This window comes from Protopterus annectens, chromosome 9.part0 (assembly GCF_019279795.1).
Source record: "Protopterus annectens isolate FY-2018-M chromosome 9.part0, PAN1.0, whole genome shotgun sequence".
Taxonomy (NCBI): domain Eukaryota; kingdom Metazoa; phylum Chordata; order Ceratodontiformes; family Protopteridae; genus Protopterus; species Protopterus annectens.
In genome coordinates, this window is record NC_056743.1 from 1,137,309,971 (window position 1) to 1,137,327,130 (window position 17,160).

Below are 17,160 nucleotides of genomic sequence, written 5' to 3' on the forward strand. Positions count from 1 at the left end.
GAACTGATGTCTACTAAGAAGGCTAAATCAGCCATCCAGTTTGCATTTTCAAATACAGGTACAGGCTTTCCTTTTGACTCCATAAAGGACTTTATTTCATGAGGCTGTGTCACTTTCCCAGCCCTGATCTGTTTTATCTGCTAATAAAAATTAACTCCATCCATACTGAAATTAGAATACTCCTGCTTGAAGCTTTGGGAATGCTCTCCTTTCTCAATTAGTGGGTATTCCATACTATGTAACATAGAAATTAGTTAAAAAATGCGGCTCAGATTGTGATAGATCCTTTCATTCTGCAACAGCTTGAAACAATGACTTTTTAAAACTCAGAATGAGAAACGCAAAAGCTCAAATCCTGTAACTTAGGACCTACAACAAGCAATGAATGAGAAACTCAAAAGCTCAAATCCTGTAACTTAGGACCTACAACAAGCAATGTATCAAAGTTTACAAAAAAACAGTGCTTTTGTAGCACCTCAGAATTAATTTCCAGAACTTCCTCAAACATAACAGACTTTACTGTAGGCCCCACTTGCCTGGATAGACACCCTGCTCACATGTACTGAGCATGTCAGTAGGAGTGCTACTTACACAAAGTCTTCTAAAACTCTGATAAACATACTATACATACAGTAATATGCACAAGCACAAGAATTAAGCATGTTCCCCAATGACCCATTCAGTGCGTTGTCCATGTGTGCACAGTCAAGCACTGAAATGAAAACGTTTCCCCAGTGACCTCTTCACTGCCTTAGACCCAAGAAAGACCCTCACCCAGTACCATTACTGCCCAGTTACCAAACAAAACATAGAAGATAAAACAGATAAATACTGGATGCACAGTAAACACAAAATCACATCAAAATGAATGCTTTCCCTCAAGGATCTCTTAATTACGCACTTTCTCCATGTATGCACAAGCACAAAAATTAAACATTTTCCCCAATGACCCCTTCAGCACTTTATGTATGCACAATCACTAAAATGAAACATTTTCTCCAATGACCCCTTCAGTCAGGTCTATGTATGCACAAGCACCAAAATGAAACACTTTCTCCCATGACCCCTTCAGCCAGCTTTGTATAAGTATGCACATTGCACAAGCACCAAATTGAAACATTTTCCCCAATGACCCCTTCAGTCCTTCTTTGTGTATGTATCCACAAGCACTAAAATGAAAAACTTTCCCCAACGACCTTTTCATTGCCTTAAGAGTTTGTGTTCTTTGAAGATAAGAATATTTCCCCATAGAAAGCATACAGTCATTTCCATCCATCATTGCTTGCTTCAGTTAATGCAGATTTTCTTTCAAGTGGCTGTAAAATTGCATCAGTTCAAATGTAATTCTTTCCTGTAAAAACAGCACTACTACGTAGCCAAAAAGCTCACTGTCTGCCCATCTCTGAAAAGGTCATACAGGTGACTGTTGCTTTTCCTCCTGTAAATGTCTTCATATGAACCACTGCCATTCCTTTCTGAATCGAATGCTTCCAGAATTCTTCATACTTCTTCTTCCATATCACTGTGTACTTTAGACCACCATGTGCACACCATAATTTTACCAGTCTACCATTTTCTAAACTAGAAGCCAGAATCCTCATACCTTCCTGCCAAAAGTAACACCTTCTCTTTTTACTTAATACATATGCCAAAGCAAAAGCTACACTGATAATAATTAGTCGAGGCCCATATCCTTACTAAACATTTGTGATGCTTCACAATATGGTGACAAACTGTTACTACTGCAAACCATGATTCTCATCTACTTGTTGAAATTATCTTTTATTTCTTTTACTGCTATGATTGGTCAGGAGTGAAAAAGTGATCCTACTGTTTATATATCCAATGAGTATTGGGACAGGTCTGGCTCTTCTGTCACCATTAACTGGATTCAGTGGGTAATCAAAGCATAGAAAAAATGAATAAACTAAAGCAAGGAGGCATTGCCTAAATTAAATCCTCTTCATGAAAATATCACCAGTTTTCATATAATAGCCACCCCTCCTTCAAATTCCTTTTGACCTGACTGACGTAAAACTTGAAACAAACCAAGGAGAAACAATTAACTCAAGCAGTAAACAAGAATAATTAACCAAGGTCTGCAGTTGTGAACTTAACCAAATGGCCGATCCTAAAACTGACTGAAAGAAAACTGTTGAGAGATTGACCAAACCTTTTAGTAAAGGACAAGCTTGATCATTTTTTAATAAGGAATAACCCCAAATTTTACGCAAGATGACAGCTAAAGTGGGATGGTGGTGGAGTGATCGTCATGCCCAGTATGTTTAATAAAGGAAAGACCACCTTCTTCCGACTCTTGCCACGATCGCTAGCTCTGTACTATTTCAGCAATCCATTTGGATCAGTTATGTGCTTTCTAATTCAAAAGCTCATGTAATAAATGGGCAAACAGAATGTACGCCTCATGCCCTACATGGCTTGACCTACAGATGATATGCGTGCTAAGTGATAAAGCAATGTGCACACTTAAGGGGAGAGCGCTAGGGTGGGAAGCGTAACCAGTCCACCGATGATTCACCGTGCACTTTATTTTTTTTATTATTTCCAGCCTCTGAAGCAGTTGGTATTGTAAATTTGTGGTGGTAAATGTATGTATCTGTTGGTTTAAGTAAGACATCTGGAGTCGGACAGAAACAAAAGTAGTTGGTGACAGAGGGCTGAAGTCAGACACTGATGTTAAACAGTTAAAATATTGCTTTTATAAACTCAGAAAGTTGATGGAACAACAGGTTTTGCATTGTTGTTAGTAACTTTGGTTGTCAATGATTTGCCAGGGGGGAGAAAAAAAAACAGTTTTTAATAATCGACCAGAACAACATTATGCAGAATTCTAATCTAATCTATGCACTTATGGTGGTAAGTTAACTTTAACAAACATATAAGTAAGGGAGATTGGAAGTAGGCATACCTCTCATTCCTCCAAGAACCCAAAATCATCCATACCTCTGAACCTCAGTCTAACCTCCCACTTTCAAGTTCCACAAACCTGACTGATTCAAGACTCAACATGCTGCCTCCCTCACATACAACTAAATACAATTAAAGGATGTGAATGCCTCCCAGCTTGCAACTTCATCACCTGATGTCCTGCATGAATATTCCAAGGAATTGTCGTTATTCATTCTAAATTCCAAAGATCTTGACAAGGAACCCCTTCCTAGTCAATCCAGTGGTAGTTGGACAATGGTTCCCTCCTTATAACGTAATTATAAGGAAAAGCCAACTTGACAGGAACAAGAAAAAAAGAGGAATGTGTTTTACTGTGCATTTTCAACCAAAAGTATTATAAAAGTAATTACATGATTAGAAGATAGTTAATGGGAACCCGGCTTAAAACATGCCTAAAACTCCTTCTTCATTGAATCCATTAGTAAATTAACTTCCTCCTTTACTACTTCTACCTTACAATCCAATACCCCCCCACCCTCTCCTGCCAAAAATCCACCCTGCACTTGTTCTCCTTCCACTTTCCCATCTACTCACTCTATATCCCCCAACTCTTCTCCTTCCCCAACTTCCTCATCTTCCTTACCAGCATCAAATACTCTCCCTCTCCACTCTGCTCCATTCTCTTTAAAACCTATACCTACATCTACAATAAAGAAACTCCTTCAAAAATTGAAGCCTGGCACTAATGCACCAGATAACATCCCCTCATACTTCCTAAGCATAGCTGCTGAAGCTATTGCCTATCCCATAAGTATTCTCATCAACCGCTCAATCCTGGAATGTACTGTGCCCCAACTCTGGAAACAAGCCTTTATCATCCCTCTACATAAAGGCGGTAGCAACCACAATGTCAACAATTTCCGTCCCATCGCTATCCTGTCCCCCATCTCCAAGCTTCTAGAAAAGTGTATTCAACTTCAACTACTACCACATCTTCTAGAAAACAACCTTCTCACACCTACACAACACGGCTTTAGGCCAAATCATAGCACCATGACAGCCCTCCTCTCCTATCTCGAAACCGTAAACAAAGCACGCGACTCTGGCCAAATTGTCTCCACACTACTACTCGACCTCTCTAAGGCTTTTGATACTATCTCACACAGTCTGCTCTTAACAAAACTAACAAAACTTTCAAAACTTAACCTTTCTCCCTCCTCAGTGAACTGGTTCTCCAGTTACTTATCTAACAGATACCAAGCTGTAAAATGGAAAAAGGCCACTTCTTTTCTCAGCACCCCCACCGGAGTTCCCCAAGGCTCTATACTTGGTCCTCTTCTCTTCAACATATTTATAAATGATTTTCACAAAGCTATCCCATTCTCTAACATCATCCAATACGCTGACGATTCTACCATTATCTGTTCTGCCACATCTTCCTCTAAGCTTCAAAAACTCACACAAGAAGCTTTCTCAAACACTGAGCACTGGATGAAAACAAACCATCTTGCTCTTAACGCCTCCAAAACTAAACTCATGGTATTTACCCCCTCCAGAAATACTCCCTTCAATACAAACACATTCTTCATTACTAGCCAAAACAACTCAATCCTAGAACTGGTGTCTGAAAGCAAGCTGCTAGGTGTCCAAATTGATAACCAGCTTAATTTCAACTCCCATCTACAACTAAATATAAAAAAAAACCACCAAAAACTTGGCATGCTATATCGTCAAAATCAATACCTCACAAAGACCACCAAAATTTCCCTCTCTTCTTCCTTCCTTATCCCCTCCCTTCTCTATGGATCACCTCTCCTAACTAATCTCCAGTCCTCTCTAAAGAAACAACTTTCTTCTTGCTATAACAAAATCGCAAAGTTTGCTAACGGTCACAGGTCCTCCACCCACCACTGTTCCTCTCTCCAAAAACTTAATTGGCTTGAACTTCCACATCAGCTCAACTTCACTCAGCTAACCCTAGCCCATAAGCTCATCAATAACCCATCTCTTTGTCCCTCCCTGTCTTCTGCTTTTACACTGCACCTACCGACAGAGTCCTAAGGTCAAACAATCAAAACTTATTAGAAGTTCATAAACCAACTCGTCCCCAGGTAAAACGTTCTATCCTTTAACCTAGCACGACTTTGGAACTCACTCCCACCATCTATTCGCACCAGTGGTAATCATTATATGTTCAAAAAATCCCTTCACACACATCTTAAATCCCTATGGGAATGCTCTTGTTCCCACCCATCTTAAAACAAGGTACTCTTCATCTCCCAATCATTCCTATATTACTCAACTATTCCTACATAAACAATTACTTTCTACAAATTACTACCTCTTTAGCCCTAACACTCCCCACATTTATTCTACTTACTTCTATAAGATTGCTTAGTGGAAAGTACCTCAAACGCAAATTCAATGACTGTATTCTTTTTTAAAATTGTATAAGTATCTTTAGTAATGTATTGTATGTACCTAGTAAGTTTGTTTGCTTATAGAGCTTTTCTCTATTGTATGTACCTATTCTGTATGTCTATTTTTTGGAGCTTTTCTCCCCAGGACTCCATTGAAAACGGGTTCTTTTGGCCCAATGGACTATCCTGGTAAACCAACTGCAAATAAAATAAAATAAATACAAAAATAAATGGAGTCTTTCATTTTTGTGTAATAAACTGCTGTAAACACGCTGCTACCCATGTACTCTGCAGGATACATTTGCTTCTATTAACAGTCACTTTGTACGAAATCTGATCACAGCAGACTAAAAACTTGCTTTATAAATAATGCCTGTCTTCTGATAGTTAGACTTACCTGATTAAATACAGTTTGGTCGGAGATGATGTCTGGTTTAGACTTAGAATAGAGCTAACAACACATTCATCTTCTGAGAAACCCTACAGCCCAGCTCTTTGGCGCGAACACACAAGTCCTAGTCGGCGTGAAAAACTAAACGGGAAGGGTGCGTTTTGCGCATGCGCACAACAATTTTGCAGTTAAAGGTCGCAGGTGCAGAAAAAATGTGAAATTTGGACTTTAGGGTCGTGGGCCGCATGGAAGAGCTCCAAGGACCGCAGGTTGGACACGTCTGGTCTAGATATTTGCCTCACAGCTTTTGGTCTGTGTCTTACAGAATTTGTGGTTTGCTGGCAAAGCACTGAGGACTGAAGTCTAAATTATGACAAGGCATTTGAGGTGCAGACTTCACATCCCTCAGAAAATGCATACTAATGCAAAACAGGTTGTTCTAGTCACTTTTTGTGTTCATAAGAACTATAGTCAAAAATCTGTCCTTGGGTTGGGCCTTTTACCTCCTATTACTTTTGGCTTATTCCAGAATAGGTGTGCGAAGAGGTTGAGATGGATGTCCAGCAGCAAGGTGGGAAGAAGGCTGCATGTTAGAAACACGAGGATGCAGTGTGTAGTGGAAGGAAATGGAATAAAGAATTACAGAATGTGAGGCAAGATAAACAAATTTAGGTTGTGCCACTAAATATTTTTGAAGAAACCATACCGGGCCCAGTTCAAACTGAAAAGGTAGTGTAGAAGGTTATATTATGATGTAATAAAATATGCAAGGAAATAGGGGTACCAAAGGCAGCAGACAAAGTCGAGGGCCCAACAAGCAGACTGTCACTTTTGGCACAGAGAGTCTGTGGGAGCTCCCAACAGACAAGGTACTAGTTTAGTACTATGTCAAGTGCTAGTGTAGAATAAAATGATGTTGAAGCAACTGAAGAACATCGTAGGGTTGATGAATTTTGCATGCAGGGTAATTCCAGTGGGGTGTTAGTTTATGAGGCATTTGGCTGCCAAAGGGTCATCTGGATACACAAGGTCACAACAACAAATTAGGTTATCTCAAGAAATGAAGAGGGATTTAGAAGTATGGTTTAGGTTACATGAAAATTACAATTTTGTAGCAATACAGCAGGAGAGTGCCATCCAGCCTCTGCTTGAAGTGTTTACAAATGATGTGGATAGGGCTTGGGGGCTATTTTTATGGTCAGTGGCACAGAACGGTGTGGCTGATGGAGGTCAAGGACAGAACAGGTACTTCAATTACAGAGATGGAATTCTTCCCAGTGATAGTGGCCTTGGAAATATGGCAGGATCAGATGACAGAGTTAATTCATCTTCACTTGTCCAGTATATGAACTACGCTATTATCCAATTAGCTAGGGGGTAAATGGGTGTTAGGCAAACTGGTGGCTTAACATTGAATGTGACAGTTAAGGCACAAACACAGCACTGATAAATCATTGGCAGACTCCCTCTCTCATTTGCAGTGCCCTGGTTCAGGTTGCTGACTCCAAATGCAAATCCAATCCCAGAACGAGTGCTACATCTACTGTAGGCCTTATGGACGGACAAGAGTAGTGGCTAACGTGTAATGTCCTCAATAGAAGAACAAGAGTAAGATACAATAACTGTTTACAGAAATTTTTGCAGACCAGACTATCCCGGGGTTGGGAATTAGTATGGCCAATTCCACAAGACCAAACTACAGTATGTATTTTATTAATGAAGGAAAATGATAAGGGTTTAGGGTTACCAGGGAACAGTCAGCCTTGAACTGAACAGGTTTCGCTGGGCTGTAGGGTTGGGAGGTTTAGAAAATTTGTTTCAGATTTAAACTATGTTTAAGGCTTGGGGAGGCAGGCACTTAAAAACGCAAGACATGAAGTATCCCATAGGGCCATCAGTACTACGGAAATGGTGGATTGCCATCCCATAAAACTGTGCTTATCACCAGTATTTTCTAATGGCCTTTTAAAGGGTCTTCAGATGGTCTGATATTGTTCAGCCAAGCAGGAAGAAAAAAAAAAACAATCAACTGATGGTGTTGCCGTTGGTGCATGTACATATCTCGGTAGAGGATAATCGGACTTATGTGGCTAAATCCAAAACAGCCTAGGAAGGGTAAATGGGTAACAGTGCTCACTCAAGACAATTTGGGATGGGACTTGGCTACAGAGTTGTTAGGATATCAAAACAAGAGGGGTAGGCAAGGGCACCCATTCTTTTGTCATCAATCAGGGGACCCCCTTACACAGTATCAAGGGAGGGAAGTCTTGCAGGAAGCAGTAATGTATGGCTTGAACACAGATGCACATTACATTCATTTTGAACAGGGGCAGTATCATATCCACACAGAATGGCACATCACAGGCTAACATCAAGATGCTGGACAGGTAGAAGTCCAATACATATACAACTTATGTTACATGGGAACAACTTTTACTCTTGTTTTCATGTTGCAACTCACACACCATCGGATTGGAAGTGGTCATTCACTCATACATCTGCAAGTTCCATCATTTGCTCTGGGCAAAGACAGAATCAGGAAGCTTGTGAGATGACGTGGTTTGGGCCATCAGGCATGCAATGGCACTACATATGGGTGGAATTGATACTGACAGCTTCCAATTAAGGATCTGGTTGACTTGATAACACAGAAGGTGAATGTGCATGAGTACTGGCTACAAGCTATCTGTTGGTCAAAAGTAGTCAAGAGACGAAGACAGAGGCTCAGTAGAGAGGATGAGGCATAGAGTCAATAACACTATGGAGAAGTTATTAAGGAACTTGAGTGGGGTGTGCATCTCACCCTGGTAGTCGGATCAAGTGGCCAGAAAATTAAGAAAGGGATGGCATTCACTTGTCAGAGGAAGGTATGCATAAAGCAGTTTAACAAGATTGGACCTGCATTTAGGGTGTTAGGAGATGTTCTTGGCAGAAAGGAGGAGTAATCTTCCTTCTGTGGCAGAAGACAGGAAAGGTAAGGGAGGCCAAGGTATATCGTGGAAGGGGAGAGGTCTCAGGACTCTTTAGCTGGGCCTCCCACAGACAAGACAGCCCCAAGGAGTTGTTGTCAGGGCACTACTCAGCCTGGCAATGGTTCCTTACCAGACTATAAAGCAACCCAGAGGAATAGTGAAATTGTTATGCTTTGGAAAAGATGAATCGGAAGGGTCGGATATTGACAGTCCTGTCTATTCCCTTTGTAGTGTTTAAGGCACAGCTAAGAAGTAAATAAATGGGCACAGTGGAATTCCTGCCTTTCACACATTTCCAAAAAATCGGTTTCAATAGCTGAGAGTAATTGGCAGCAATCAACTATAAACACATGGCTGCAACCATTTAATCCATCTGATGTCTCTGTGCTTCAGTAATGTGCATTACATTTGAGCTTCACAGTTATTACTGTCTGGAACTGGTGATGCAGTGCGTTATTCATGCCAATGTAGGAGCACAGGGTAGCCAGTACACATCCTTGCATTCAATGGGCACAAGGCACAGAAATTCATCCTGAACACGGCACTAACCCATCACAGGATGAGCACACACTTTGACAATTTTAAGGATCATTAATTCACATGTGGTACTTCTCTGGGAAGTACAGGGAAACTAGAGCATCTGGTTAATAACCCAAAGGGAGAGGGGTAGGGTATGCAGACTCCACAGAGCAGCCAAAAATGGAACTGGACAACTGTGAAAACATGCCAATCAAACCTAACAGATCAACAAAATGCAATCAAATGAACGCCAATCATTTATTCAAATTAGGAAACCTTAAACGGGCTTAATGAATCACAGCAGCATAAACACAATTTGTGTTACAAGTACCACCGCAGCAGTACATTGTACTGAATATCCCAGTGAAGGCTAAATTTGCACACTTTTTCTTGGGCTGATATGTCTCTGCATTCAAGGGTTACAGTGATTCCCTACCCCTTACATTTCCTTCCATTATTATAAAGTAGCAACCAAAACACACACACACACACACACACACACACACACACACACACACACACACACACACACACACACACACACACACAGCTGCACTGAATTTCTTAGTTTCTGGGAAGTTTGTCTGAATCCTGTCAAATGTATAACCCCCCTTCAGTTTTTATATTATAACTTTAATACATTTCTTTGCACATAACATTATAGCACAATGTTGCAGTTACTTTCATTATCACTATCCTGTTACAAGTGGCAATATACTAAATAAGCCAGTTTTATTTTAAATTCTTTGTTCTTACTCTACAACTGCCTTAAACATTTTGACAACTTTCAGCTTCTTCCAAAACCGTTTTCTATGGTTAATGAAATGACATTGTGCTGCTGTACAGACACTAGTGCACCGAACTGCACACATTCCATAGGCAGGAGGATACCTGCATGCCACTCTGTTGCTGCATGGCAGATAAAACCCAAAAAGGTATACAGGAATCCGAATGAACTTTGGTTTTCACTTGGGGGGGGTTACTCCTTGTCCAAGTGCTACCCTAGCTGCAGATGATACAGTTCTTGGATTTGGTTATGTTCAGAACAAGGGCTTAAAGCTCATTTCCTCTAGGAAAGCCCACCTACCAACACAGAGCTCCACAAATCAACAATAAAACCAGGATTATATGGCTACTGCAGTCATCCTCAGACTTACTACAAGCCTCTACAACATACAGACAAGATCACAGGAGTAGGCAGCAGTTTCCTCATCCCCACCAACCTTCTTGTGGGGAGTGACCACTGTGGGATACACATACATACATACATATACATACACACATACACACAGAGTGGGAGACTGACCCTCTTCAGAGACGGATGCACAAATGAATGTAACAACTACAGGATGAAAACGAATAGGAGACCTATATGCTATTTCCTTACTGCCACAGAATACAAAGGAATGCTTTTTCTTTTTCCTTTCCTAAGGAAAAATGGAAAGACGGGTTGGGGGGAAGCTATGTGAGCTCATGCAAGCTCATCTGAATTGTTCTGATTAATACATCTGAAAATTAATAATTAATGAGAAGATTAAGGCATATTATGGGATTATAACAGCGAAATGAATCACTTTCCCTTGTGGATGGAGGGGGAAGGAGAGATGTCACCACAGTATTTAAACTACATCCCAAAAGGATAACAGCTAAAGGAAGCATAATAGAACAAATTAAATTGAATCACTGGCAATAACGTCTGCCTTGCAAAGCTGTAGCATGTATGTTGATGCCTTATATAAATATATGTCCACACCATTCAAAACCAAGAACTTAATATAATTACTCTCCTAGCAGATAATACACACAGTACCTCCATGAATGGATATATATATACATATACACACACACACACACACACTTTTCACAGTATGCATATATACACATTTTTCACAGTATGCCTCATGCACATTGGAGATACACACATTATAATATTTCTCTTCTAGACACTGTACAGACTGAATAAAGTACCCAAACCTAATATTACTGTTTGTCAGACTTCACATCTGGATATTAACCATCATCTACACAACTACATACATCTCCACTGCAACTTGACCATGTATTAAAACTCATCTTGCACCACCGTCTCTGTTTCTATCTGTACCTGGTTCATAGCTGAAAACGGTCAGCAGACCAGCCTACTTACCCAGTAAACAGACTGAAATAAATACGTAAAATACATGCAGAAGATGCATTCCCAGTTTCTCCAAGACGACAGACCCAGCTTCACTCTCCATTTGCCTTTCATATGTCTTCCAACTCCCAGTGCAGATTTCTGCCAACAAAATCTTCAGACTCAAAGCCAATGCAGTCACTCTTCTGGACAGAAAGTTCCTCTATAAAATTAGTACAACTTCTGAATTACACCACCAACTGTAACTATCTGAATTAGCATTTGGGGGTTACAGTTTGAAGGTTACAAATTTTAGAGTCAGGATATAAAGTGGGAAATTGAAAATAAATGTACTTTTGATTTCAGACAACTGCAACTCACTTCTCGTATTCTAAAGTAAGAACTATATCATGCTTATCGGAAAACAATAACTACCACTGTCCAAAACTAGCTACCACTGCCCAAATCTAGTTTCTGTGAAAGAGTAGTACCCACTACAGTTTGATTTCAGACAACTGCAACTCACTTCTCGTATTCTAAAGTAAGAACTATATCATGCTTATCGGAAAACAATAACTACCACTGTCCAAAACTAGCTACCACTGTCCAAATCTAGTTTCTGTGAAAGAGTAGTACCCACTACAGTTCTGCTTCTGGATACTTCCCTACACTGCTGACATCCTTAAGGAAATGGCATAGAGTGGAGCAAAATTTTTTCTAAGGTTTTCTCTCCAACTTACACTGCATAAACTTGGCAAATAAATAATCACTTGTGCCACACTCAGCATGCCTGCATACTGGCTCAGTTGTTAATGTAGGAGTAACAGCTTGAGTCCTTTTACCTACCTACCCCCAAAACATATATGTGTGTGTGTGTATCCCATGTATTTCTAAGCTACATTACTGATTCTGGTTTTGAAGCTTAGCCTCTTCAGGAAATATGTTTCTTCATATTCCCACTACGGCTCTACTGAAAGAATGGTACTCTAGATGGCTCCTGAGACAGCCCCCCCCCCCCAGCCAAAGAATTAGCATTTTCCCTTTTTCTAGTGATGAAGTACCTACCTATACACCTCATAACACTTTCTTCCTACTGTCCAAATGTCACAGCACCTGTTCACATTTAAGTAAGAAGTAACATTGCAAGAGGAAAGAAAGTAAGTCATTTTAGGTGGTATCAGAAAGCCTCTCTCCAATAAAGTATCCTAGCATCATGAAGTAACAGTTAGAAGACCACCTTAATGAAATGTATTTGTGTACACCATGTGTCCATTTTTCATTCATTGTCACAGGAAGCCAGTCTTATTTTCTGGAGAAGAGACTGAAATTGGTCATTTGTGAACAGTGCTTTATCCAGTTAACAAGCTAACAAGTCTCTGCAAGCTACAAACATTAAGGCAGGAATATTATAGGAAGAGATCCTGACCAACTCCACTACACACACACACCCACCAAGGGACAAGCTGAAACATCACAAGTTCACTCACACTTACAGCCCTAGAATGTGGCCACACATCCTAGAAAAAATGACAACAACATAAGATTTCAAATTTCACACAAAAAACAAATAATATCAAACGTATTTTCAGTTTTAAGACAGCATAAGGGCTTAAAGGCTCCATTTTATTTATTTCTTTGGCTTAAAATTTGTTGACTGGGGTAGCGCAATGATCCACATAGGGTTACCACCTGTCCCACTTTGCGAGGGACAGTCCCTCTTTGGGCAGTTGTGTCCTGTAACAAATGTGAAAAAATGGCAAATGTCCTGAGATTTTAGGACAAAATTATTTTCTATATTTTATGTAATAGTTGCATAAAACAGTTATTCTGTATCTGAAACACCTAAATGTTATAAGAAACAGAATAAGGAACTAAAATGCTACAAGAATAAACTTTTATTCAGGCAAAAAACTGAAGTTCTGTCCTTTGTACTGGCCGTGGGTATGTTTTGCCCTGCAAAATCTGATGTTTGTAGCACAAATGTCCCACTTTGGGCATTTGGAAAGGTGGCAACCCTAGATCCACATAGACCACTTTTAACAGCCCAGGTAAGACGCACAGTAGTAATCGAACAGTAGTTTCAGAAACAAAGAACAATCTGAACAGTACAAATGTCCATTCGCTGACAAACTGCAGGCATCAATTGATCTCGGTCTACAATTAATGTTATTAAGCATTTTATTAAAAAAAAAAAAAATATATAGTACAATACAGTTCCTGTTACTTTGCAAACCTTAAACAGTGAAATGCTTATTTATGAAGTAAAGATCACCACTAAAGAAAAAAAGATAATTTCGCCCAGTTAAAGAATAAATATCACCTTGCTGTTCTACCAGCCTGCTCTAACATCGCAAAGCTCTGTGGGAATATGAAAGCATAAAGAAGCCACTAGGGAAATTCAGATTTGTTTGTAAACTGCAATTCATGCAATGTTATTATCTTATTAATTTCTCTCTACCCTTCTAAAGGGATAGTAAGCACAAGAAAAAAAAATTTCTTAGTCTACACCATGGGGAACTCTTACATTGCTGGTACCAAGCCAATTTTTTTTCATAGTTTAAGCATGCAAAATGCACTACACAAAACAAAAACAAAGAACTGTTGTCATGGGATACATCACCTCAATAATCTGATGTGCTATTTCTTTATACAGACAGCCTACATTTATGTGCTACAGATACCCAGACAGCAGGTAACAAGCAGTTTCTGTTCAGTTTGTACAACACTCCTTTGTCAACACCTATCTATAAACACTGAAACAAAATTAAATCAGACACGTATCTAAATGCTCACCTCTCAGTATCCCCGTGAAGAAGACAAACATCCAGCTCAACCAATCGATACCAGGTTCCAGCCAGAGTGACCCAGGGCCACAGGCCACTTTTTTCTTCATCCTGCAGCCCAAACATCAAACATTCATCTTTTGTGAGAAGAAAATAAGATAAGGCAGCCTAAACAAAACCGGTCTGTGAATACTGTTCTTTCTTTCCCGTCACAAATGAGTAAAAACAGCAGTCTGCAAGCACAGAAACCTTAATAAAAACAACCACAGTCTCTTTCCAGAGAAACTCCTCATGTCACACCTAAACTAATCTAAAAAGTGCATTTCCTGCTTACATCCTCAGATTATGGCCTGCAAAATCCTGAAAAAGGGATTTCTTTCTCCCAAACAATAGGCTGATAGGAGAACACACTCTGTAGGCATGCCATCGTCAAGCTGTGTAGTGAGAGAGAGAGATTAACTCCTCCCATGAACTGCAGCTCCACAGGGTCCTAAAGGTCTCCAAATAATCTGTACATACAGCTCCAAAACACACCCTTTCAGAGAGAGTTAAAACAACCCCCTCCCCCGAAAAAAAAAAAAACTTTTAACTGAAGTATTTATCTACTTGAAAGAAAGAAAACTCTTTAAACAAGGCAGACCTTTTGAGGAAAAAAGACTCAAGATGGAATGCTTCAAATGACTGCCTATAAGCATTCTGCTCAGTCTCAACATGTCTGGATTTTGGATGACTATAATCAGGAATTACTTCATGAAATTTCTCAAGCCTGTCTGTACTGTAACTACTCTGAAATGAAATCAGTCAATAAAAAAATTCTTCACCACAGAGAAAGAACAAAATGGATTTCCAGTTTGGAGTACTGGTACAACTTTCATAACATCCGATTTCTGAAAGGTAGCTCTTTTTTATTACTATTTTATGCAGAAATATTATCCTTTTAAGTCTATTTACACTGACTGTGTAGAGCTTTAAAGGTGCTCACTCCACAGATGCTTAATAGGTTTTACTATCCTTGAAATAGATTTTCCGTAAACATGTACAGTACTAAATTTGAGAGCTGAAATCTGTGTAAAAAGAACTGCATATCCATCCATTCATCCACAACCACTTTTTCCCATATTTGCACATAAGGTTGGGGTGTCACTTCAACAGTGAGAATCATGTTGTGCCAAGGTTTACACCGTTGGGTGGCTAACCCTGCCGCAGTACCTCTTCCACACTACACATTTGCATGCACACTTACACCTATGGCCAATTCAGTGTCCGATCCACATACTACATGTCTTTGGAATGTGAGAGGAATCAGAGCACCTGGAGGAAACCTACACAAACAAAGGATGAACATGCAGATTCTGCACAGAAGGTACCCCAGTCAAGAATCAAACACCATTATAATTTTTAACAGTTCTGTAATTTGGTTGTAAGATGCACAAACAAAGCAGGCGACAATGATTACTTTGTCATTTTTTTTTTCTGGGAAGAATCGAGATCGCCTCCATGTGTAGGGAGATGTAACACCTGCAACCATACCTCTCAACTATCCAGATTTTCTCAGAATGTCCAGATTTTTACTTCATATTTTTGGTCTGTTCCTCATAAAATGTGTGGTTTTCTGGCAAGTCACTGATGCTTGAAGTCACTAAATAACAACATACATAATGACTTCATATCCTAAAGAAAAATGCATGCTAACAAATATCTAGTTGTTCTGGCAACATTCTAAGTTTCTAAGAGCAATATTTAAAATATGTCCCTATTTTTCAGCCTTTGACCCCCCCCCCCCCGTTATTTTATCTTTGTGCAGATTTCTTGCGCTGAGAGATTGAGAGGTATGCCTGCAACCTAACAATATGATCACCTCCACTGTTGGAACACTTCAAAGGAAAGAAGAGAAAGAAATATGAAAATGTTGTGCCTTCCTGCCACTTCTAGTCTAAGTGCCTTTCAGTCTTTTCACACTCAAGCCGCTGTCTTATTCTACTGTAAGACCATCCCTCCATCTCAAAATTTTAGGAGCATTTATGTCTACAATTTCTGTATGTGTCAGTGTGTGTGATATATATGTAAAAGGCAAAAAGTAAATCTTAAATCAGTGTGGAGCTGTTTCATACTTCCTCTAAATTCAGTGTCAAGTAGTTATAGTCACTTTTATAAATAACGACACTTTCTTCCCTGGGCCTCTGCTGAAAAGGGGTCTGTCATCCAGTCGTACTTTTCCTGTAAACAAAAGCAAATAAATAAATACATTTCTGTATTCTGTCTTCTTTAGATAGTTACAGGTTCATGCTTGATATATATTTAATACATTTTGAGTAAAACAGAACACCTTATGGTTCTAATACTGAGTTCCATGTTTTTCTTTTAATTATTCTTCAGCAGCTATATATATATATATACACACACACACACACACACACATGCAAAACTGCAGTGAACTGTAACTTTAGTGCATTTTTTGTGGTAGTTAAATGTATTCTAAATTAAAGTTTTTTCATGGATTTCATCCATAAGTGGATTTAAACAGTATAAGTAACCAGATTAGCAAAGTGCAGTAAGTAAATTGATCAACTATTTGAATTTTGTTTTGCTTTTTTTTTCCTTACAACTCGAATTCACCTCTTATTGCCCACCTCCAAATGTCTGATAATGCAGCATTCTTTCAAGAAATGTGCTTCATTTGCAATCAAGGACAAACGAACTAACTAGTAGGATGTAGTGCAGAGGACATGAAAATGACACTGCCTTGGAACTGCTAATCATAAGCAGCAGCTTACACGTCTCTGTGCCAAGTGGGCATGTCACAGTTTACATCCCAGGTTTTGGGCAAATGCTGCTCTCAAGCTACACATGACATTTTGTTTCATTCCCCTTTGAGGCAGGTGATTGGGGGAGTAATGCTAATCAGCTAATTCTGTTAGAAAATAGATTATTTCATTCCACTATCAAAAAGGGCTTAGAAGTGCATTGACCTTTTACATGGCTATCCTTATGAAATGTTTGTACAGTTTGTTCTAATCTGCAGTATCAGTGATAGGGTTTGCCTGTGAATAAA

The 17,160-nt window shown here is 39.5% G+C and overlaps 1 protein-coding gene across 1 annotated transcript in view; it reads right to left on the bottom strand.

The window, feature by feature from the left end:
• TMEM132A (transmembrane protein 132A) overlaps window positions 1-14,566 on the bottom strand; it is a 520,664-nt gene extending 506,098 nt beyond the window's left edge. Inside the window, exon 1 of the mRNA XM_044082204.1 lies at window positions 14,119-14,566. Within this exon, the coding sequence (XP_043938139.1) occupies window positions 14,119-14,218 (100 nt within the window). The 5' untranslated portion in view covers window positions 14,219-14,566. The remainder of the gene's footprint in view (window positions 1-14,118) is intronic.
• Window positions 14,567-17,160: the final 2,594 nt, after the last annotated feature.